This window comes from Tursiops truncatus, chromosome 6, assembly GCF_011762595.2.
Source record: "Tursiops truncatus isolate mTurTru1 chromosome 6, mTurTru1.mat.Y, whole genome shotgun sequence".
Classification (NCBI taxonomy): Eukaryota; Metazoa; Chordata; class Mammalia; order Artiodactyla; family Delphinidae; genus Tursiops; species Tursiops truncatus.
In genome coordinates this window covers 26191264-26214730 of record NC_047039.1, presented here as the reverse complement: position 1 = coordinate 26214730, position 23467 = coordinate 26191264, and the positions used below count along the sequence as shown (strand labels likewise).

Here is a 23467-nt window from a genome sequence, read left to right as displayed (position 1 = left end):
AAGGACCCAGCTCTCCTCCTAGCCCACCTTGTCCTGCCCTGGGCTTTCGTCATGGCCACCCCTGCACCTGCAGCACCCCTCATCCTTCCAGGCACTGATCCGATGCACATTTTCTCCTCTGCACCTGGCTTAGGGATGGGCCCCTTCAACATACACTTAATAGTTTTTCTATAGTGAGCCACAGAAAGTGGATGCCAGGTGATGACGAGGTGCTGGCCCAGACTAGGGGTCAGCAAACTGCTGCCTGAGGGCCATATTTGGCTTTCAGTCTGGTCTTGTAAATAACATTTTACTCATTTTTGCCTCTGTTGTCTACGGCTGCTTTCACACCACAGCATCAGAGTTGAGGGTCCTTGCAACACACCCCATGCCTGTGTGACGGTTAATTTTGTGTGTCAACTTGGTTGGACTAAGGGATGCCCAGATAGCTGGTGAAACATCATTTCTGGATGTGTCTGTGAACATGTTTCTGGAAGAGATTAGCATTGATTCAGTAGATGCCTCCTCAAGTGTGGGCAGGCATCATCCAATCCATTGGGGGACTGATTGGAACAGAATGTGGAGGAAAGGTCAGTTCACTCTCTGCTTGAGCTAAGCTGTCCACCTTCTGCCTTCAGGCACCGATGCTGCTAGTTCTCTGGGCTTTGTACTCAGACTGATTACGCCACAGGTCTACAACTTGCAAACAGTAGATTGTGTGACTTCTCAGCCTCCGTAACTGCCTAAGCCAACTCCTATAATAAGTCTCCTCTTATGTATATCTACATATATTCTCTTGCTTTCATTTCTCTGGGCATCCCTGACTAATACAGATTTTGGTGCTGAGAGTATGGAGCTGTTTCAGCTCTCTTCCTGTTTGACTCCCTGTTCCCTCCCTCCTGTCCTTGTGTCTGCCCTGGATGCCCCACCCAGAGAGCCTGTGTGGCAGCCGGGGCTTCTCTGGAGGGACCTTCTGTGTCCGAGGGGTCCTGAGGTCTGTGCCCTGATCCAGGCAAGTTAGGGAGAGGCGGATGGGGCCTTTTACCTGGAAAGTCCACAGACTCCCTGTGGACACCAGGCTCTTGGTCCCTGTCCAGTCGCTGACCCCCGTGTGGGCCATGTGGGCCTCACACCCATGGACTGAAGGCAGAAGCCCCAGCGTCATGCTAGCCTGCTTCAGCTTTCCCATTTAGCTGTGCTCCAGTACAACTTTAACTGTAGAATGAGGCTTGGACCAGACATGGGCCACAGTGTGCTGACCTCCATTCTTCTCATCAGGTGGAAGAGGCAGGAGGGGGGCTGTTTGTCTACTGGTGGGTCCCAGCCCTTGGTGGAAGCAGAGGTTTGGTTTGTTGCATGAATGTCCTCATGGGAGTCTGCTCCCTGCCAAGACCCCACCCTCATAAACAGTTGATGGTCCACTAGTTGTCACCCTCCCTACACTCACTCCATCCCCTCTGTGTCCTGCTCTCTGGGTGCCCTGTGCTCTGGACCATGCGGCCCTCGATGCCTCACTGCCAACACACCGAGATTGGTGGCTGCACTGGACAGCAAGGTGGGGCCACCCAGAGCCTGAACTTCGTGACAGGAACTCATCCTCTCTTGTCTCTAAGGGCTCCCGCAGTGAGACTTCAGGCTTGAGGGAGGGAGGGTCAGGGTGGTACCGGTCTCGTTTACCAAGGTGTGCAAGTGCCCTGGTCTCTGAGCCCTCACCACTGTTGCCACTCCACAGAAACTAGGCAGCATGCTAAGTTACTTGGGGAAGCCTCCAGGCCTGACTCCCATCCCCACCCAGCCCCTCTGCTCCCCACTTGGGTCTTCCTGCCCAGGCTGTCCCTGTGGTCTCTGAGACTCTCAACTCCTCCATTCTCAGAAAGTGGCTCCTGATACTTCCCAGAGAGCCTGGGATCTCCTGCCTGGCATGTGCTCACACCGTTCCCCGGGCTTTGGCCCCTCTTCCCACCACATTTGGCTTTGAAATCTTACCCCTGGAACCCTGCAGCTCCCCTTCCTGGGCTGAAGCTTGCCCTTGGCCCCCTCCCCATTTGACACATGCAGCCTCCCCCACCATGTCTGATTCTGGCTCCAGGTGTCCACATAAATGTGGATGTACTTGAAGCAAGGCCCAGCGTGACCTCACAACTGAGCTCACTGGACCTGGGAAGCTTCGGAGCAGTGGGCAGGGTATGGGCTGCAATCCTGTGTCAGGAACAGCGTCAGCCAGCTCGCAGCTGGAGCAGCCCTGAGGGGACATCACAAAGGCACTACCACCGCCGCCTCAGAGTCAAAACAGGAACGCTGTGGTCCAGGAGGTCGTTGCCTTTCTTCCCCAGAGTGGCCAGGGAATTTTGTGGACAGACCTGGGATGGAGGCCAAAGCTGGGCCCCTGAGCTGCCCAGAAACTTTTGGAGGCCCTCCAATAGGCACCGGCCTGGGAAGTGTGCAGTGAGGCGAGGACAAGCATATCCGCAGCTGGACACCCCAATCACATGGTAAATGGTGCTGCTCTGAGCGCTTCCTGGAATAGGGAGGCAGGTTTTGAGATAGACTCAAGCCTGCACATGATGGTGCAAGGTGGGAGTAAGGATGCTTTGGTCAGAAGAAATTCAGACAGGTGGGCTGAGTGACCAGGGGCATAGATAGTCTCCACTTCTCCCAACTTCAACCTCCTGTCCTGTAAGCTGGGGCAGTGAGCATAAGGGTGAGGTCTCCAGGTTGATGCTTCAAAGACATCCAGGTTTTTGTCTTAGCTTTATTGAAGTATAAGTGAAATACAATAAATTGCATATATTTAAAGTATTCAGTTTGGTAAGTTTTCATATAGGTGTATACTCATGAGGTCCACAGTGTGATCGAGATAATGAAGGTATTCATCATCCCCACGTTTCCTCATCCCCATTTGTAATTTCTTTCCTCCTCATCCCCAGGCGACCATGACATATACATTTGTTTGCACTTTCTAGTTTTAAATAAATGGAATCATACAACACATACGATTTTTTTTTTTTGGTCTGGCGTAATTTTTAGGTGTACCTTTGTTAACGTGCATATCAATAGCTATTCCTTTTTGATTGCTGAGGAGCATTCCATTGTGTGGCTGCTCCACACTTTTTTTTTTTTCCCCTACACTTTAAAAAATCTATTTTCCTATTGATGATCATTGGGTTGTTTTGAGTTTTTTGTTTTGTTTTGGCTGTTACAGATATACACATTCCTATATGAGTCTTTGTATAGACAATATGCTTTCATTGCTCTTGGGTAAATACCTAAGAGTGGATGGCTATGCCATATGTCAGATGTATGCTTAACTTTTTAGGAATCTGCCAGATTCTTTGCCAAAGTGGTTGAACCATTTTACTCTCCCCATCAGCAGTGTAGGAGAGTTCTAATTGCTCCACCCTCATGCCAACCTTGATAGGGTCAGGCTTTTTTTTTTTTTTTTTTGCAGTACGTGGGCCTCTCACTGTTGTGGCCTCTCCCGTCGTGGAGCACAGGCTCCAGACGCACAGGCCCAGCGGCCATGGCTCACAGGCCCAGCTGCTCCGCGGCACGTGGGATCTTCCCGGACCAGGGCACGAACCCGTGTCCCCTGCATCGGCAGGCAGACTCTCAACCACTGTGCCACCAGGGAAGCCCCTCTTCTGCCCATTTTTTATTGGGTTATTTTTCTTACTGAGTTTTGAGAGTTCTTATATTCTGGGTACAAATCCTTTATCAAATGTCTGATTTGCAAACATTTTTTTCCCAGTCTATGACTTGTCATTCTCTTAACTTGCCTAACAGCATAAATTTGTAGTTTTGGAGTCCAGATTACCAGTTTTCTCCTTCTGTGGGTCATGTCCAAAGTCACCAACATTTTATCTTGTTTTCCCCTGGAAGTCTTATATTTTCAATGTTTGAGCCTATGATCCATTTTAAATTACTTTTCATATATGCTGTAAGGTATGGATTGTAGCTCATTTTTTTATATAAGGATATTCATTTATTCCATCATTATTTGTTAAAAGATTATCCCTTCTTCACCAAATTGCCTTTGTACCTTTGTCAAGTCAGTTGGCCATACGTATGGGTCTATTTCTCGATTCTCTGTTCTGTTCAGTACCTCTGTTTGTCCATCTTTATGCCAATAGTATGCTCTCTTAATTACTATAGCTTTATAATATTGAAATCAGTTAATGTTAGTCCTACTCCTTTGTTGTTCTTTTTCAAAGTCATTTTGATTGTTCTAGGTCCTTTGAATTTCCATAGGAATTTTAGAATGAGATGTTCAATTTCTACCAAAACAAATACTGGGATTTTGATTGGCATTGTGATGAATTAAAAGATCCACTTGTGGAGAATTGACATCTTAACAATATTGAGTCTTTTGGCCCATGAATAAGTATATCTCTCCATGATTTAAATTTCTCTCAGCAATATTCTGTAGCTTTTAATGTATAGAGGTCTTGCACATCTTCTGTCAGATTTAATATTTTTAATGCTATTGTAAATAACATTTAAAATTTTTTCACTTTCTGATTGTTCAATCCTAGCATATAGAAATAAGCTTGATTTTTGTATATTAATCTTGTGTCTTGCAGCCTAGCTGAACTCACTTATTAGTTCTAGTGGCTTCTTTGTAGAATTCTTTGGATTTTCTATACAGACTGTTGTGTGATGTGTAAATGAAGACAGTTTTACTTCCTCCTTTCCAATCTAGATGCCTTTGGTTTTTCTTGTTTCATTGCACTGTAGGCTGGGAACTCCAGTGCAAGGTTGAACAGAACCAGGGAGACTCAGTTTTTCGTCATTAAATATTAGCTGACAGGTGTTTGGAAGATGCCCTTTATCAGGTTGAGGATGCTCCCTTCTGTTTGCTGAGAGTGCTTATCAGGGATGAATGTCGAATTTTGTCAGGTTTTCCTGCATCTTTTGAGATGATCCCATAGATTTTCTTTTTTTGTCTTAATATACTGAATTACATTGTTTTTTTCCTAGTGATTGCTAATCAACACTACATTCTTTGGATAAACCCCTCTGGATCATGGTTCCTTATCCTTTTTATATATTGGTAGATTTTTTTTGTTTTGTTTTGTTTTGTTTTTGTTTTTTGCGGTACGTGGGCCTCTCACTGCTGTGGCCTCTCCCGTTGCGGAGCACAGGCTCCGGATGTGCAGGCTCAGCGGCCATGGCTCACGGGCCCATCCGCTCCGCGGCATGTGGGATCTTCCCGGACCGGGGCACGAACCCGTGTCCCCTGCATCGTCAGGCGGACTCTCAACCACTGCGCCGCCAGGGAAGCCCTATTGGTAGATTTTTGTACTGTCTTTGGTTTTGGTTACAGGGTAATGCTGGTCTCATAAAATTAGGTGGAAAATATTCCCTGCTTTTCAGTTTTCTGAAAGAATCTGTGTACAGTTGGATTTATGTTGTTCTTAAATGTTTGGTAGAATTCACCAGTGAAGCCATCTGAGCCCAGAATGTTCTCTTTGGGGATTTTAACTACACATTCAATTGCTTTAGTACATATAGGACTATTCAGATAATCTATTTCTTCTTGAGTGGGCTTTGGTAGTTTTTGTCTTTCAAGGAATTTGTCCATTTCATCTAAGTTGTCATGTTTGTTGGCATAAAGCTGCTCATGACATTCCCTTATTATGCTTTTTAATGTTTGTGGTGCTCCTTACCCCCACCCCAGTTATTCTGGCTAGAGATTTATCAATTTGATTAATCTTTTCAAAGCACTTGCTTTTGAATTAATTTATTTTATCTATATTTTTTCTATTTCATTCGTTTCTACTCTGATCATTATTACTTCCTTTTTTTCTTTGAATTTCATGTGCTCTTCTAGTTTTTTGTTTCTGTTTTTACTTTTCATTGAGGAAAAACATACAAAGCACAAAGCATAAGTGTGAACTTCCAGATGCTAAACACACCCATATAACAAGCACCCAGATCAAGAATCAGAACATCTCCAGCCCCAGAAGCCTCTTTCAAGGGCCCTCCCCCAACCCAACGGTCACCACTGCCCTAATACCAGCAGAGATTAGTTTTACTTATTCTTGGAACTGTATATATAAATGGAATCATACAGTATATCTCTTTTGTGTCTGGCTTCTTTCACCCAATATTATATGAGATTCGTCTCTGTTGTCTAAATAGCAGTAATTCACTCATTTTCATTTCTGTGTGGTATTTCATCATGTGACTATATCATAATTTTTCCTTCTGTTGACAAAACTTGGGAACTTTCTGGGTTTTTTGTAAATAATGCTCCTATAAACACGCAGGGTCAGAGAACAGGTGTGTGCTTAGTGTTAGTAGATAATAGTTTTCCTAAGTGGTTGTACCAGTTACACTCCCACCACCAGAGGATAAGAGGTCATGAGGGCTTTAGGCAGGGCATAACAATATGTGTCCTAGTCCACCATCCTGCTATCCAGTGTTTGTTGAGCAACAACAAACAGTGAATACACAAGCACACAGCTGAAAAGAGAGACAGTTCTGACTGGGGCTGGCTGAACTCTCATCACATACCATGTGGGCCCAAAGACTAGCCGTAAACAAGAAACAGCTCCTCCCTAAGTAATACACAGTCTATAAGGAGGGTTTAAAACCATGCTCCCAGTGGGGTTTATAGGGTCTGTGTTTAGTACAGAATTTGTGTCTGGGACATAGAGGTGAGGAACATGGCAGCCACCAAGCAGGACTTGAAGGCCTTCATCCCTCGGTCTGTAGAAGGCCCAGAGAACATTTGGGCTAAGGCCTGGAGGAGTGTTGTCTGGAGAAGACGAAGCATGCATGGTGAGCTGGGGTGAATGTGGGGCTCTTAGGAGCTTTGCACCTGGGGCCTAGGCTCTTAGCCTTGTGAGCCTCAGTCGTCTCATCTGTTAAAAGGGCTTAACCCCACAGGGCTTTTAGCTGTACCTTGAGCTTTGTGTCCATTACCTGGTCTAGTTTTTAAGATGGAAGTGAGGTTATTGATTGGATTGGTGTTTGGTTTTGTTTTTTGGGTTTTTTTTCCTGTAACATACTCATTTAGTGCTATAAATATCCTCCTAAGTCCTTGCTATAGTGACATCCCACAAATTATCACATTCATTTCATTTTCATTTAGTTAAAAATACTTTCTAGTTTCACTTTTGATTTCTTCTTTGACCCATGTGTTGGTTACGTGCCAAATATAATATTTGAGGATTTTCTAGAGAGCTTTACATTATTGATTTCTCATTTAATTCCCTGTGGTTAGAGCAAATTCTCTGTATGGCCTGAATCCTTTTGGGGCATGTTTAATGGCCCAGAATATGGTTTGTCTGGGTAAATGTGTCATTGAAAAGAATGTGTGTGCTGCTGCTGTCGGGTGGGAGATTCTACACATGCCAATTAGGTCAACCTAGTTAATAGTGTTGTTCATGTCTTCTGTGTCCTTACTGATGTTCTGTCTACTTGTCCTATGAAATCTTGAGAGAAATATGAGGAGTTGGATGTTGAACTCTCCCAACTATAATTTTGGATTTATCTATTTCTCCTTGCAGTTCTATCAGTTCTTTTTAAATTCTATAGTTACTCTGATGTTTTTTTTAAGTTATCCTTTCTTTTTATGTATGTATGTATGTATGTATTTATGTATGTATTTATGTATGTGTGGCTGGCTGTGTTGGGTCTTCATTTCTGTGCGATGGCTTTCTCCAGTTGTGGCAAGCGGGGGCCACTCTTCATCACGGTGCGCAGGCCTCTCACTATTGCGGCCTCTCTTGTTGTGGAGCACAGGCTCCAGACGTGCAGGCTCAGTAGTTGCGGCTCACGGGCCTAGTTGCTCCGCGGCATGTGGGATCTTCCCAGACCAGGGCTCGAACCCGTGTCCCCTGCATTGGCAGGCAGATTCTCAACCACTGCGCCACCCGGGAAGCCCAGGTCTATCAGTTTTTGCTTCATAGAATTGTAAGGTTCTCTTTGTGACTTAGACTCCTTTTTTTGGCTGTGTTGGCTCTTTGTTGCTGCACGCAGGCTTTCTCTAGTTGTGGCGAGCGGGGGCTGCTCTTTGTTGCGGTGCATGGGCTTCTCATTGCAGTGGCTTCTCTTGTTGCAGAGCACGGGGTCTAGGAGCGTGGACTTCAGTAGTTGTAGCACGTGGGCTCGGTAGTTGTGGCTCACGGGTTCCAGAGAGCAGGCTCAGTAGTTGAGTTGCTCCACGGCATGTGGGGTCTTCCCGGACCAGGGATCGAACCCGTGTCCCCTGCATTGGCAGGCAGATTCTTAACCACTGCGCCACCAGGGAAGTCCCTAGACTCCTTATTATTATGAAATGACCCTCTTTGTTGCTGGTGATATTCTTTGCTTTGAAATCGACTTTATCTGATATTAATAGAGCCATTTCAGCTTTCTTTCTTTTTTTTATTAATTAATTAATTTATTTTTGCTGTGTTGGGTCTTCGTTTCTGTGCGAGGGCTTTCTCTGGTTATGGCGAGCGGGGGCCGCTCTTCATCGCAGTGCGCGGGCTTCTCACTATCGCGGCCTCTCTTGTTGCGGAGCACAGGCTCCAGACGCGCAGGCTCAGCAGTTGTGGCTCACGGGCCTAGTCGCTCCGTGGCATGTGGGATCCTCCCAGACCAGGGCTCGAACCCATGTCCCCTGCATTAGCAGGCAGATTCTCAACCACTGCGCCACCAGGGAAGCCCCTCAGCTTTCTTTTGATAAGTGTTAGCGTGGTTTATCTTTTCTCATTCTTTAACTTCTTTGAACAACTTTAACGGCTTTATTTATTAATATAATTCACTTACCATACAATTCACTCATGTAAAATGTATGGTTCATTGGCTTTTATATTCAAAGTTGTGCATCTATCACCACAACCAATTTTAGCACATTTTCATTAGCCCCAAAAGATACCCCTTTAACTGTCACCCACTCCAACCTCCCAACTCCACCCCCCGCCATGGGCAACCGTTGATATGCTTTCTATCTCTATAGGTTTGCCTGTTTTGGACATTTCATATAAATGGAATCATAAAATATGTGGCCCTTTGTGACTAGCTCTTTTCACATAGCAGAATATTTTCAAGGTTCATATATGTCGTACCGTGTATCAGTAATTCATTTCTTTTTATTACCAAATAATACGCTATTGTATGGATAGACCACATTTTATTTATCCCTTCATCAATTGCTGGACATTTGGGTTGTTTCCACTTACTGGCTGTTATGAACATTTGTGTACAAGTTTTAGTGTGGATATATATTTTCTTTTTTTTTTTTTGAGTCTATACCTAGGAGTGGAATTGCAGAATCATATGGTAATTCTGTGTTTAACTTTCTGAGGATCTGCCAGGCTGTTTTCCAGAACAGCTGCACCATTTTTCATTCCCACTAGCAATGTATGAGGGCTCCAGTTTTTCCATACCTTCACCAGCACTTGTTATTTTTCTTTTTTTTTAAATTTTATTTTTCAATTATATCCATCCTAGTGGGTGTGAGGTGCTATCTATTGTGGTTTTGACTTGCATTTCCCTAATGTCTGCTGATGTTGAGCATCTTTTTATGAGCTGATTGCCTTTTTTTTATATGCTCTGGATACTAGACCCTTATCAAATGCAAAATTTAAAAATATTTTCTACTGTTGTATAGGTTTTTTCACTTAATAGTGTCCTTTAATACACAGATTTTTAAATTTTTATGAAGTACAATTTATCTATTTTTTTCTTTTGTTACTCACGCTTTTGGTGTCACATGGAAGAACCCATTGCCAACAAGGTCATGAGGATTTATCCCTATTTTCTTCTGAGAGTTGTAGTTTTAGGTCTTCCATTTAGGTCTCTGATCCATTTTGAGTTAATTGTTATATATGATGTAAGGAAGAGATCCAGCTTCATTCTTTTGCATGTGGATTTCCATGTGTCCTAGCACCATTTGTTGAAAAACTATTCTTTCATCACTGAATTATTTTTGCACCCTTCTCAAAAATCAATTGACCACATATGTGAGTGTTTATTTCTGGACTCTTCTGTTCTGTTGGTCTATATTGTCTATCCTTATGCCAGTACCACACTGTTTTGATCACTGTAGCCTTATATTAAGTTTTGAAATCTTAAGTTTGAGAATTTCAAAACTTAATATGAGTCCTCCCACTGTGTTTTTTTTTCAATATTGTTTTAGCTGTACTGGGCCCCTTTCAGTTCTGTATAAATTTTCATTTCTGCCAAAAAAGGTCATTGGAATTTTGATAGAGATTGCATTGAATCTCTTAATTATCTTTTAAAGGGATTTACATAAGAAGAAGAACAAGTCTTTTATATTTACTCACGTAGTCACCATTTCTGGTGCTTTTAACTCCTTGTAAATCTAGATTTCCATCTGGTATTGTTTTTCTTCTTCTGAAGGATTTTATTTAGCACTTTGTAATGCATATCTGCTGGTGATGAATTCTTACAGATTTTGTATGTCTGGAGTCTTTATTTCACCTCTATTTTTGAACAGTTCTCACTGGGTATGGAGCTACAGTTAATAAGTTTTTTGTTTTGTTTTTTCAAGATGTTGCTTCTCTGTCTCCAGGCTTGTCAGAGAAATCCTGTGTCATCCTTATGCTTCCTTCTCTATAAGTACTGTGTCCTTTTTCCTCTGGCTGATTTTAGTTTTTTTTTTTTTTCCTGCATCACTGGTTTTAAACAAGTCTGTGATATGTTTAGTGCAGTTTTCTTCTTGTGCTTGGAGGTTGATGAGCTGCTAAGATTTGTGGATTTATAGTTTCCATCAAATTTGGAAAAATTTCAGTCATTATTTCTTGAAGTTTTTTTTTATCCTCATCTCTTCCTCTCCCGTAGGGACTCTTAACTACCCGTGTGTTGGGCTCCTTGCAGTTATCCCACAGCTCGCTCACACTGTGTTTGGTGTTTTAGTCTTTTTTTTGTCTATGTGTTTTATTTTGTGTAGTCTTATTGCTGTTTCTTCAAGTTTACTAATCTGTGTTGTGCAGTTTTCCGTTAGTCCCATCCAGTGCCCCTTTCATCTCACACCTTGCAATTCCATCTCCTCTATCTTTGGTTGCTGCTTGGCATGGCTCAGTGTTCCTGAGCCTGTAGAAATCAGTCCTGCCCCGTCTCCCGGCTCTGTCACTGTGTCACTCTGTCCTCTCCTTTCCTCGTGGACTGGCTTCTCTGCCCCTTTGCAGGCCCAGCCACCAGTGATTGGGTGCCAGGTTCTGGGTTTCACTGTGTTGGGAGATGGTGCGGTTGTTCCTGTGTGTGTTCATGTGCTTTATTCTGGGATATAGTTTGATCCTTTCAGGTTTTGCCCTTAAGCTTTGTTGGTCGGGACCAGAGAGCATTTCCCCAGCTCCACTTTGCCCTGACCTGCAAGGGCTCTACCTGCTGCCTGTGGGTTAGGGCTTCCCTCTTGCTGGTAGGAACAAGTGCTGCTTACAGCCTCTGTCCCTATGGGTGGCGTTTCCTGGCTTCGGTGGCTTCCTCACAGGCTTGCACTGACTGTCCCCTGCGAGGACTGAGGGCCCCTCTGTTCAAAGGTCTACTGCCTTCACTGCCTTGTCCACTCACTGTCTTCCAGTACCACCTCCTTCTCTCAGTCCTGCCAGGCCTCAGTTTCTTTCTGCACGGTGGCTGAAGTTCCTTCCTGGAGGAGTGGGGGGTGTCACGGAGCTTACCTGTGCCCTGCCTCTCACTATCTGGTGTTCAATGACTTGAAAACTATTGCTTAGTCACATAAACTTCCCAGTTGTTTTTAGTTTTCCACATGGGAGGGAGATCCAGACTCTGAGTGTCTTGTCTTGGCAGGGAGGTATAAGTCTCCAGCTCCATTGTCTTTGAAAAGCTGCCTGGGTGCTCATGGGCCCCAGGCTGGGAGCTGGGTGGAGGTGAAGATTCAGGCCAAGGTGTGAGTGTGTGTGTGTGTGTGTGTGTGTGTGTGTGTGTGTGTGTGTGTGTGTGTGTGTGTGTGTGTGTGTGTGTACACGCGCATGCGTGTTTAGCCATCCCACCTCAGGATAGCCTCTGAGGATGACATGGTGCCTCAGGAGATGTTGGTGCTCCAGCTCGAGATTCAAGGGTGTGTTCTGCTCTGTTTACCCCGTTAGGCTTGTCTGGAGGTTTGGAGAGACACCCATGACCTGGCTGATGCTTTCCAGTACACCTGCCCCATGGGTTGGGTTCTTCCTGCACTTCTGGCAAGTTCTGGTTCGCCCAGGGCTGGTGTGCAGCTGGGGGTTGGGGCTGCCACCCAGGATACGGCAGGTCCTATGTAGACACAGATTTATGCTTTAGTCTTTCCCTGGGACCAGGATGGAAGAGGTGGAGGACAGCAACAGAAATCATAGAGCTGAGCTGACTTGATTTAAAAAGGAGCCTGTGTCTTCACAGAGCAGGTTGTCAGTGGCTGAGAGCAGATGAACAAGACTCACTCTTGGGAGGGAGAGCAGTTACCCTGACCATACCCTACCCTACTTTATTTAGCCAGTCCCCTGCCGACAGAGAAACAAGACACTTTCTACATTTTGATTTTTTATATTACAAACAGTCCTGCTCAGTAACATCCTTATACATGGCGTTGCATGTTTTCCCAGTTGTTTTCTTGGACTAAATTCCTGGACTTCATATTAAATAATAAGTGAATGAAAATGTTTCTCTTTCTCTCAAGAGATAAAGGCATCATTTTCTTTGCTCTTTAGGAGCCCTCTCTTTTATTTTTCTTCTGTGAGCCAGGAGCCCTGTAAAGAGACAAGGTCTCCCCTCAGAGGTCTGCATGGGGTGGCCAGTGGGAAGGGAGCCCCTGGGGAGGACACACACTACAGGCCTATGTGGGTCACGTCCTGGCTACTGTGATGGTGCGGGTGAGAGGGAAAGAGAAGCAAAAGTGCTTACTAGGGGCCGTGACACCTGGGGGGACACGGCACGATGGCAGGTCCGAGCCAGCCGGGACCTGGGGCGTGGACTTGGGCAGGCCAGCACCAATCCTGGTTGTACTTGCCCATGGGGGCTCCTCCCTGAGCCAGCCACATGCTCCTTTGCCTCTTACAGCCCAAAGCTCCTGCTGGGTCTGCGGATGGTGGGTCCTCTCTCCTCTGGTATTTTTATCTCTGTGCTCAGGCCCTGGACAGGTGGGCAGGGTCTCCTGACTAGGACACACATGGGGACCTGTTGGCTGATTCTGAGTGTTCTGGTTCACACTCCTGTCCCTTCACTTGTGCCAGGCTTGGGCTTCCGCCTTCCCAGGCCTCCCCAGGCACAGGTGTCTCCCAGGATGAGTGAATCAGGATCAGGCAGGGGAAGGGCACTTCCCTGAGTCTCGGTTTCCATATCTGGAGGGAGACCTCAGACCCACCCTGGTTCTGGGGGCTTCCCTTCCTGGCCCCGAAGTGGGGCCAATCTGCTGATGGGGGCCACACTGGCAGAGATGGTGGCTGGGGCTTCTTATCCCTGCCTCACCCCAGTTCCTCCAGCCCGTCCCTCTATCCCATCCCACCAGGGCTCCTCATTAGCTCCACTCCCAGCTCTTCTGTAACCTCACAGCCCTCGTGTAGCCCTTAGGTATCTTGCTCCTCCTGTGTCCCCTTCTTCCCCCATGTGTCTGGCCACAGGGTTGCCTCCAGGCTCCCTCTCAAGAGCATCTCATCTCCTGCAGGCATTTGGACAGGCCCACACGAACCATAAGAAGGTGGCTGCAGACGGCGAGAGCCGGGAGGAGAGTCTGATCCAGGAGTCAGCTTCCAAGGAGCAGTACTATGTGCGCAAGGTGCTGGAGCTGCAGACAGAGCTGAAGCAGCTGCGCAACGTGCTTGCCAACACGCAGTCAGAGAACGAGCGCCTGGCCTCAGTGGCCCAGGAGCTGAAGGAGGTAAGCAGCAGAACTAGGGTGGGCTGCTTGACTGTGGGTGGGTGGGAAAACAAGCCAGTGCTTCCTGGGGGCAAGGCCACCCACAAGTTGTTCCACTCCCAGCCCAGTTTTATGTGATTCATGGTGGTCCAGGAAGGGCTGAGGGTGGCAGGATCCCAGCTCTGCCCTTGGGCTGATGTGAATCCTGGGTTCCTCATGTGAACAACAGAATTATAGTGTCCACCTGCCAGCTCATGACAACAAAATCAGAAGGGACCACCACAGATAGCTCCTAGGATCAGCTCGGCCACTGACAGGGGCCTGGCCATGAGAGGCCTGGGCCGGTGGAGAGGGGAGGGCAGGCATCTAGTGCCCTCTGAGAGAGGTGGGAGGGTGGACCACCATTCGCAAGATGGGGTGGGACAGCATCAGGGGAGCAGCAGAAGTCTACGTGAGCTGCAGTCCTGGCTGTGGCCTTGAGGGGGGGTCCCTGGTTGTTAGAGCCCACAAGTTCTCATTAGGAAGGGCAAGAGGCCTTGTTCTGGGCTGTGGGAAGACCCACTCTCTGGCCTCTATTCTCCTGGTTTGGGGCGGGGAGGGGGGAGCAGTGACAAGTGACCAGAACAGCAGATGGTTCTGAGCGGTGGGCAGCTCTGAGGTCGACACCTCAGATGTGAGGATGTATGACAGTCAAGGTCCCACAGGGCTGGGAGGGGACACTGGCAAGGTTTGGGGCAGAGCCCAGGATCCGGCAACAGTGGGGAGTAGTCACCCACCCTGGTTTGGGATCAGAGATCACCAAGGCTTGTGGGCCTGGGAGGAACTTGGCTGGATCCAGGGGGAGTGCATGATCTCATTTCCTCCCACAGGAGCATTCTAGTCAGGGTGGGGAGAAGGGGCCATTGGAGCTGTAGATTTGACCACCCAAGTTAGAGACTAGACTCTTTGCTGGCTAAGCACCCTTTTCCAGAAGAGCCAGTAGAGGTGCTCTGCCCAGCCCAGACTCATTCTGCTCCTTCCCCCTTCTAGAGGGGGCAGTCAGGAGCGTGGCGGGGGACTTGCTGACTACTGGCTTTGGTGTCAGGAAATGAGCTCAGCCAGTCCCACACACTGCTATTAAAGAACAGGTCTGGTTGGGCCAGGATTCCTGCTGTTTCTGTTAGTGCTTCAGGAGGAAGCCTTCCACTCCCCACCCCCATACACCCTCAGTTCATCTTTCTCCTGAGGCCCCACCTGTGCCCCTGATCACTGTAGGAGCTCTGTAGGATCACTGTGGAGCCATGCCAGGTTCTTGGTTGGAGTGGAGGCTCTCCATCACTGCCTACTCAGACTAGAGCCCTGGTCAGTGTCCCCATGATTGCTGGCTCTGTCTGAACTCCGCGCCCATCCCACTCAAGTTACTCTTCTGCTGGTCCTGGCCCTGCTGCTTCTGCCTGAGCTGCTCTGCTGAGCTCCTCCATGGCCGTCCCCCATCCTACAGGAGGCTTGCGCCAAGGCTCGGGCCTGGCTGAGGAGGCTGGATCATGAGGACACAACACCAAGCACTGTCCCTGATAAGCACCAACCTGTACCTGTCTTGGTGTGACCCAGCCGAGGAGGCTTTGCACAGTCACCATAGGAGATGCCCCTTCCACAGAAGGTCATTTCCCTCCCTGTGCCTGGTCCTGCTTCCGTCCATGTTCAGTGACTGATGGGCCAGCTGTGCTGTGCCCTCTGACCCCCACCCCCATCCCCATCCTTCCACCCTGCGATAACTGGCTTAGGGGTTCAATCCCCCATGCCCAACTCTCCAAGAGGAACTTGTGGCCTCCATCATGTGACACGTGTAGCAAACATGCTCAGCATGTGAGACAGTTCCAGCTACCCCATAACTTGTCCTCTCAGTGACGCTGTGGGCATCCACTTACTTCCCCCATCTCACAAATTGGGAAGCCAAGGTGCAGAAGGTTTGGCTACATGCCTAAAGTCAGTGGGTCCTGACCTCTGCACTGTGAATGGACGGGCCCTGTCGACTTCTGTCCTGGGACATGGCCTTGGGCCCCATTTTGCAGATGGAGAAGCAGAGACCCAAGGAGCTGGGCACAGCCACAGCTGGCTGGAGGCAGAGTCAGGTCCTTGGCACATGCCAAGGCCTTCCACGGATTTGCCTTGGGAATGGAGGAGTGAGGGCTTCCTGGCGAAGCAGGACTGTGAGTTGTGGAGGGGTCAGCAGCATCTGCCCAGTGGGACCCCCCACTAGGAAAAATCTTTCTGTCCCATTGGACCCTGGCCTTGCTTTCCTGGTGGACTCTGCACATGTCAGGCCCTGCACAGGCCCAGGAGTAAGTGACAAAGATGTCCCAGCAGAAGTTATGTCGGCTGTCATCTCCCCTGTCCTGGCTAGGAGCCAGGAAAAGGCTTATTTCCTGCTGTGGTGGCATCTGGGCCACCAGGAGCTGCTGGAAGAAAGCAAGGTGTTTGGCCACAAAGTGAGGTGGTGGGTATTGGGTGAGGGGCAGCAGCCCCGTGCTCCAGCGTGGAGTGGACAGGCTTGGACAGAAGGACACCTGGCTCCAGAGCCAGGGCATGGAGTTGTCACATGGGCAGACAACCCAGAGGTTGCTAATCATCCAGATTCCTCGCTTACTAATTCTGCCTTCCACCCAGCCCTGGTGTATACCAGTCTGGTTGGAAGGCAGCCTTAGCAAGCGAGGACTCTGGATGATCCACCTCTGGGTGTCTGCCCATGGGACAACTCCATGCCCTACCTCTGGAGCCAGGTGGTCCTTCTGTCCAAGCCTGTCCCACTCCCGCTGGAGCACGGGGCTGCTTGCCCCTCACCCAAATACCCACCACCTCACTTTGTGGCCAAACCCTTGCTTTCTTCCAGCAGCTCCTGTGGCCCAGTGCCACCACGCAGGAACATAAGCCTTTTCCTGGCTCCTAGCCGGACAGGTAGATGACAGCCTGACATACTTTCTTGCTGGACATCTTTGTCACTTACTCTGGGCCTGTGCAGGGCCTGACATGTGGCAGAGTCCCCAGGAAAGCAGGCCAGGGTCCCATGGGACAGAAGATTTTTTCCTAGTGGGGGGTCTCCACTGGGCAGATGCGCTGACCCCATCCACAACTCATCAGTCCACTGCTTCGCCAGGGCCCTCACTTCCTCCTTCCCAATGGCAATCCTGGAAGGCCTTGGGCATGTGCAAGGACCTGACTCTGCCTCCGCCGCTGTGGCTGTGCCCTCCTTGGTCTCCTGCTTCTCCATCTGCAAAATGGGGCCCCAATGGGCCATGTCCCAGACAAAGGTCGACAGGGCCCGTCCATTACCAGTGCAGAGGTCAGGACCCACTGACTTAGGCATGTAGCCAAACCTTCTGCACCTTGGCTTCCCAATTTGTGGATGGGGAGAGTAAAGTGGAATGCCCACAGCGTCACTGAGAGGACAAGTTATGGGGTAGCTGGAACTGTCTCACATGCTGAGCATGTTTAGCTACACGTGTCACATGACTGGAGGCCACAAGTTCCTCTTGGGAGTTTGGCATGGTGGATTGAACCCCTAAGCCAGTTATCGCAGGTGGAGGATGGGGATGGGGGTTGGGTCGAGGGCACAGCACAGCTGGCCCATCAGTCCTGAACAGGTACGGAGCAACCAGGCACAGGGAGGGAAATGACCTTCTGTGGAGGGGCATCTCCTATGGTGACTGTGCAAAGCCTCCTCGGCTGGGTCACACCAAGACAGGTACAGGTTGGTGCTTATCAGGGACATTGCTTGGTGTTGTGTCCTCATGATCCAGCCTCTCAGCCAGGCCCGAGCCTGGCGCAAGCCTCCTGTAGGATGGGGAGGCCATTGGAGGAGCTCAGCAGAGCAGCTCAGGCAGAAGCCAGCAGGGCCAGGACCAGCAGAAGAGTAACTTGAGTGGGATGGGCGCGGAGTTTCAGACAGAGCCAGCAATCATGGGACACTGACCAGGGCTCTAGTCTGAGTAGGCAGTGATGGATAGCCTCCATCCAACCAGAACCTGGCTGGCTCCACAGTGATCCTACAGAGCTCCTACAGTGATCAGGGGCACAGGTGGGGCCTCAGAGAAAGATGAACTGAGGGTGTATGGGGGTGGGAGTGGAAGGCTCCTCCTGAAGCACTAACAGAAACAGCAGGAATCCTGGCCCAACCAGACCTGTTCTTTAATAGCAGTGTGTGGGACTGGCTGAGCTCATTTCCTGACACCAAAGCCAGTGTCCAGCAAGTCCCCCGCCACGCTCCTGACTGCCCCTCTAGAAGGGGGAAGGAGCAGAATGAGTCTGGGCTGGGCAGGCACCTCTACTGCTCTTCTGGAAAAGGGTGCTTAGCCAGCAAAGAGTCTAGTCTCTAACTTGGGTGGTCAAATCTACAGCTCCAATGGCCCCTTCTCCCCACCCTGACTAGAATGCTCCTGTGGGAGGAAATGAGGATCATGCACTCTCCCCTGGATCCAGCCAGTTCCTCCCAGCCCACAAGCCTTGGTGATCTCTGATCCCAAACCAGGGTGGGTGACTACTCCCCACTGTTGCCGGATCCTGGGCTCTGCCCCAAACCTTGCCAGTGTCCCTCCCAGCCCTGTGGGACCTTGACTGTCATACATCCTCAATCCTTGAGGTGTCGACCTCAGAGCTGCCCACCGCTCAGAACCATCTGCTGTTCCTGGTCACTTGTCACTGCTCCCCCCTCCCCGCCCCAACCAGGAGAATAGAGGCCAGAGAGTGGGTCTTCCCACAAGCCCAGAACAAGGCCTCTTGCCCTTCCTAATGAGAAACTTTGGGCTCTAACAACCAGGGACCCCCCCTCAAGCCACAGCCAGGACTGCAGCTCACGTAGACTTCTGCTGCTCCCTGATGCTGTCCCACCCCATCTTGCGAATGGTGGTCCACCCTCCCACCTCTCTCAGAGGCACTAGATGCCTGCCCTCCCCTCTCCACCGGCCCAGGCCTCTCATGGCCAGGCCCCTAGTCATTGGCCGAGCTGATCCTAGGAGCTATCTGTGGTGGTCCCTTCTGATTTTGTTGTCATGAGCTGGCAGGTGGACACTATAATTCTGTTGTTCACATGAGGAACCCAGGATTTCACATCAGCCCAAGGGCAGAGCTGGGATCCTGCCACCCTCAGCCCTTCCTGGACCACCATGAATCACATAAAACTGGGCTGGGAGTGGAACACTTGTGGGTGGCCTTGCCCCAGGAAGCACTGGCTTGTTTTTCCCCCCCCCCACAGTCAAGCACCCACCCTAGTTCTGCTGCTTACCTCCTTCAGCTCTGGGCCACTGAGGCCAGGCGCTCGTTCTCTGACTGCGTGTTGGCAAGCACTTGCGCAGCTGCTTCATCCGCTCTGTCTGCAGCTCCAGCACCTTGCGCACATAGTACTGCTCCTTGGAAGCTGACTCCTGGATCAGACTCTCCTCCCGCTCTCGCCGTCTGCAGCCACCTTCTTATGGTTCGTGTGGGCCTGTCCAAATGCCTGCAGGAGATGAGATGCTCTTGAGAGGGAGCCTGGAGGCAACCCTGTGGCCAGACACATGGGGGAAGAAGGGACACAGGAGGAGCAAGATACCTAAGGGCTACACGAGGGCTGTGAGGTTACAGAAGAGCTGGGAGTGGAGCTAATGATGAGCCCTGGTGGATGGGATAGAGGAACGGGGCTGGAGGAACTGGGGTGAGGCAGGGATAAGAAGCCCCAGCCACCATCTCTGCCAGTGTGGCCCCCATCAGCAGATTGGCCCCACTTCGGGGCCAGAAAGGAAGCCCCCAGAACCAGGTGGGTCTGAGGTCTCCCTCCAGATATGGAAACCGAGACCAGGAAGTGCCCTTCCCCTGCCTGATCCTGATTCACTCATCCTGGGAGACACCTGTGCCTGGGGAAGGCCTGGGAGGCGGAAGCCCAAGCCTGGCACAAGTGAAGGGACAGGAGTGTGAACCAGAACACTCAGAATCAGCCAACAGGTCCCCATGTGTGTCCTAGTCAGAGACCCTGCCCACCTGTCCAGGGCCTGAGCACAGAGATAAAATACCAGAGGAGAGAGGACCCACCATCCGCAGACCCAGCAGGAGCTTTGGGCTGTAAGAGGCAAGGAGCATGTGGCTGGCTCAGGGAGGAGCCCCCATGGGCAAGTACAACCAGATTGGTGCTGGCCTGCCCAGTCCACCCCCAGGTCCCGCTGGCTCGGACCTGCCATCGTGCCGTGTCCCCCCAGGTGTCACGGCCCCTAGTAAGCACTTTTGCTTCTCTTTCCCTCTCACCCGCACCATCACAGTAGCCAGGACGTGACCCACATAGGCCTGTAGTGTGTGTCCTCCCCGGGGCTCCCTTCCCCTGGCCACCCCATGCAGACCTCTGAGGGGAGACCTTGTCCTCTTTACAGGGCTCCTGGCTCACAGAAGAAAAATAAAAGAGGGCTCCTAAGAGCAAAGAAAATGATGCCTTTATCTCTTGAGAGAAAGAGAAACTTTTCATTCACTTATTATTTTATATTAAGTCCAGGAATTTAGTCCAAGAAACAACTGGGAAACATGCAACGCCATGTATAAGGATGTTACTGAGCAGGACTGTTTTGTAATATAAAAAATCAAAATGTAGAAAGTGTCTTGTTTTCTCTGTCGGCAGGGGACTGGCTAAATAAGTAGGGTAGGGTATGGTCAGGGTAACTGCTCTCCCTCCCAGAGTGAGTCTTGTTCATCTGCTCTCAGCCACTGACAACCTCTCTGTGAAGACACAGGCTCCTTTTTAAATCAAGTCAGCTCAGCTCTATGATTTTCTGTTGCTGTCTCTCCACCTCTTCCATCCTGGTCCAGGGAAGACTAAAGCATAAATCTTGTGTCTACATAGGACCTGCCGTATCCTGGTGGCAGCCCCAACCCCCAGCTGCCCACACCAGCCCTGGGCGAACCAGAACTTGCCAGAAGTGCAGAAGAACCCAACCCATGGGGCAGGGTGTACTGGAAAGCATCAGCCAGGTCCTGGGTGTCTCTCCAAACCTCCAGACAAGCCTAACGGGTAAACAGAGCAGAACACACCCTTGATCTCGAGCTGGAGCACCATCTCCTGAGGCACCATGTCATCCTCAGAGGCTATCCTGAGGTGGGATGGCTAATACACGCATGCGCGTGTACACACACACACACACACACACACACACACACACACACACACACACACACACACCCACACCACACACACTCACACCTTGGCCTGAATCTTCACCTCCACCCAGCTCCCAGCCTGGGGCCCATGAGCACCCAGGCAGCTTTTTCAAAGACATGGAGCTGGGACTTATACCTCCCTGCCAAGACAAGACACTCAGAGTCTGGATCTCCCTCCCATGTGGAAAACTAAAAACAACTGAAGTTTATGTGACTAAGCAATAGTTTTTCAAGTCATTGAACACCAGATAGTGAGAGGCAGGGCACAGGTAAGCTCCGTGACACCCCCCATCCTCCAGGAAGGACTTCAGCCACCGTGCAGAAAGAACTGAGGCCTGCAGGGCTGAGAGAAGGAGGTGTACTGAAGACAGTGGCTGGACAGGCAGTGAAGGCAGTAGACCTTTGAACAGAGCGGCCCTCAGTCCTCGCAGGGGACAGTCAGTGCAAGCCTGTGAGGAGCCACCGAACCAGGAACGCCACCCATAGGGACAGATGGCTGTAAGCAGCACTTGTTCCTACCATGCAAGAGGAAGCCCTAACCCACAGGCAGCAGGTAGAGCCCTTGCAGGTCAGGCAAAGTGGAGCTGGGGAAATGCTCTCTGGTCCCGACACAATAGCTTAAGGGCAAACCTGAAAGGATCAACTATATCCCAGAATAAAGCACGGAACACACACAGGAACAACCGCACCATCTCCCAACACAGTGAAACCCCGAACCTGGCACCCAATCACTGGTGGCTGGGCCTGCAAGGGGCAGAGAGCCAGTCCACGAGGAAAGGATAGGACAGAGTGACCAGTGACAGAGCCGGGAGCCGGGGCACGGACTGATTTCTACAGGCCAGAAACACTGAGCCAGCCAAGCAGCACCAAAGATAGAGGAGTATGGAATTGCAAGGTGTGAGATGAAGGGGGCTACTGGATGGGACTAACGGAACACTGCACAACCAGATTAGTAACTTAAAAACAGCAATAAGACTACACAAAATAAAACCCATAACAAAAAAAGACTAAACACCAACACAGTGTGAGCGAGCCTGTGGGAATAACTGCAAGGAGCCCAACACACGGGTAGTTTAAAGTCGCCTACGGAGAGGAAGAGATGAGGATAAAAAAAAAACTTCAAGAAATAATGACTGAAATTTTTCCAAATTTGATGGAACTATAGATCCACAAATCTTAGCAGCTCATCACCTCAAGCACATAAGAAACTGCCCTAAACATATCACCGACTTGTTTAAACACCAGTGATGCGGAAAAAAAAAAAACTAAATCAGCCAAGAGAAAAAGACACAGTACTTATAGAGAAGGAAGCATAAGATGACACAGGATTTCTGCTGACAGCCTGGAGACAGAGAAGCAAACAGCTGACGAAACAAAAACTCAAAAAATTATTAAACTGTAGCTCCATACCCGTGAGACTGTTTCAAGAATAGAGGTGAATAAGACTCCAGACATACACAATCTTAAGAAGTCATCACCAGCAGATATGCATTACAAAGTGCTAAATAAATCCTTCAGAAGAAGAAAAACAATACGATGGAAATCTAGATTTACACGGGTTGAAAAAAGCACCAGAAATGGTGACTACGTGAAGTAATATAAAAGACTTGTTCTTCTTCTTATGTAATTACCCTTTAAAAGATAATAAGAGATTTCAATCAATCTCTATCAAAATTCCAATGACCTTTTTTGCAGAATGAAAATTTATACAGACTGAAAAGGGGGCCCAGTACAGCTAAAACATATTGAAAAAAAAACACAGTTGGGAGGACTCATATTAAGTTTTGGAACATTCTCAACTTAGATTTCAAACTTAATATAAGGTACAGTGATCAAAAACAGTGTGGTACTGGCATAAGGATAGACAATCTAGTCACCCACAGAACAGAGATCAGAATAAACACTCACATAGTTGTCAATTGATTTTTGAGACGGGTGCAAAAAAAATTCAGTGATGAAAGATATTTTTTCAACAAAATGTTGCTATGACACCCTGGAAATTCCACATGCAAAAGAAATGAATCTGGATCTCTTCCTTACATCTTATAACAATTACTCACAATGGTCAGAGACCTAATGGAATACCTAAAACTACAACTCTCCGAAGAAAATAGGGATAAATTCCTCATGCCCTTGTTTGGCAATGGGTTCTTCCATGTGACACCAAGAAGCGTGAGTGAACAAAGAAAAATGCATAAATTGTACTTCATGAAAGAATTTAAAAAGTCTGTGTATTAAAGGACCTATTAAGTGAAAAAACCTATTACAACAGTAGTAAATACTTTTTAAATTTTGCATTTGATTAAGGGTCTATTATCCCGAGCATATAAAAATAAAAGCGAATCAGCTCAAAAAAGAATTCTCAACATCAGCCGACATTAGGGAAATGCAATCAACCACATAGATAGCACCTCACACCACTAGGTATGGATATAATTGAAAATAAAATGTAAAAAAAAAGAAAAATAACAGTGCTGGTGAAGGTAGGAAAAACTGGAGCCCTCATACATTGCTAGTGGGAATGAAAAATGGTGCAGCTGT

At 48.7% G+C, this 23467-nt stretch overlaps 1 protein-coding gene across 3 annotated transcripts in view; it reads left to right on the top strand.

The window, feature by feature from the left end:
* BICD2 (BICD cargo adaptor 2) overlaps window positions 1-23467 on the top strand; it is a 66655-nt gene that overhangs the window by 25003 nt on the left and 18185 nt on the right. For all 3 annotated transcript variants that reach the window (XR_012332438.1, XM_004328388.4, XM_019940465.3), the window contains exon 2: window positions 13586-13798. Coding sequence is in view for 2 of the 3 variants with exons in the window: in XM_004328388.4 (XP_004328436.2) it covers window positions 13586-13798 (213 nt within the window). In the remaining variant the exon portion in view is untranslated. The remainder of the gene's footprint in view (window positions 1-13585; window positions 13799-23467) is intronic.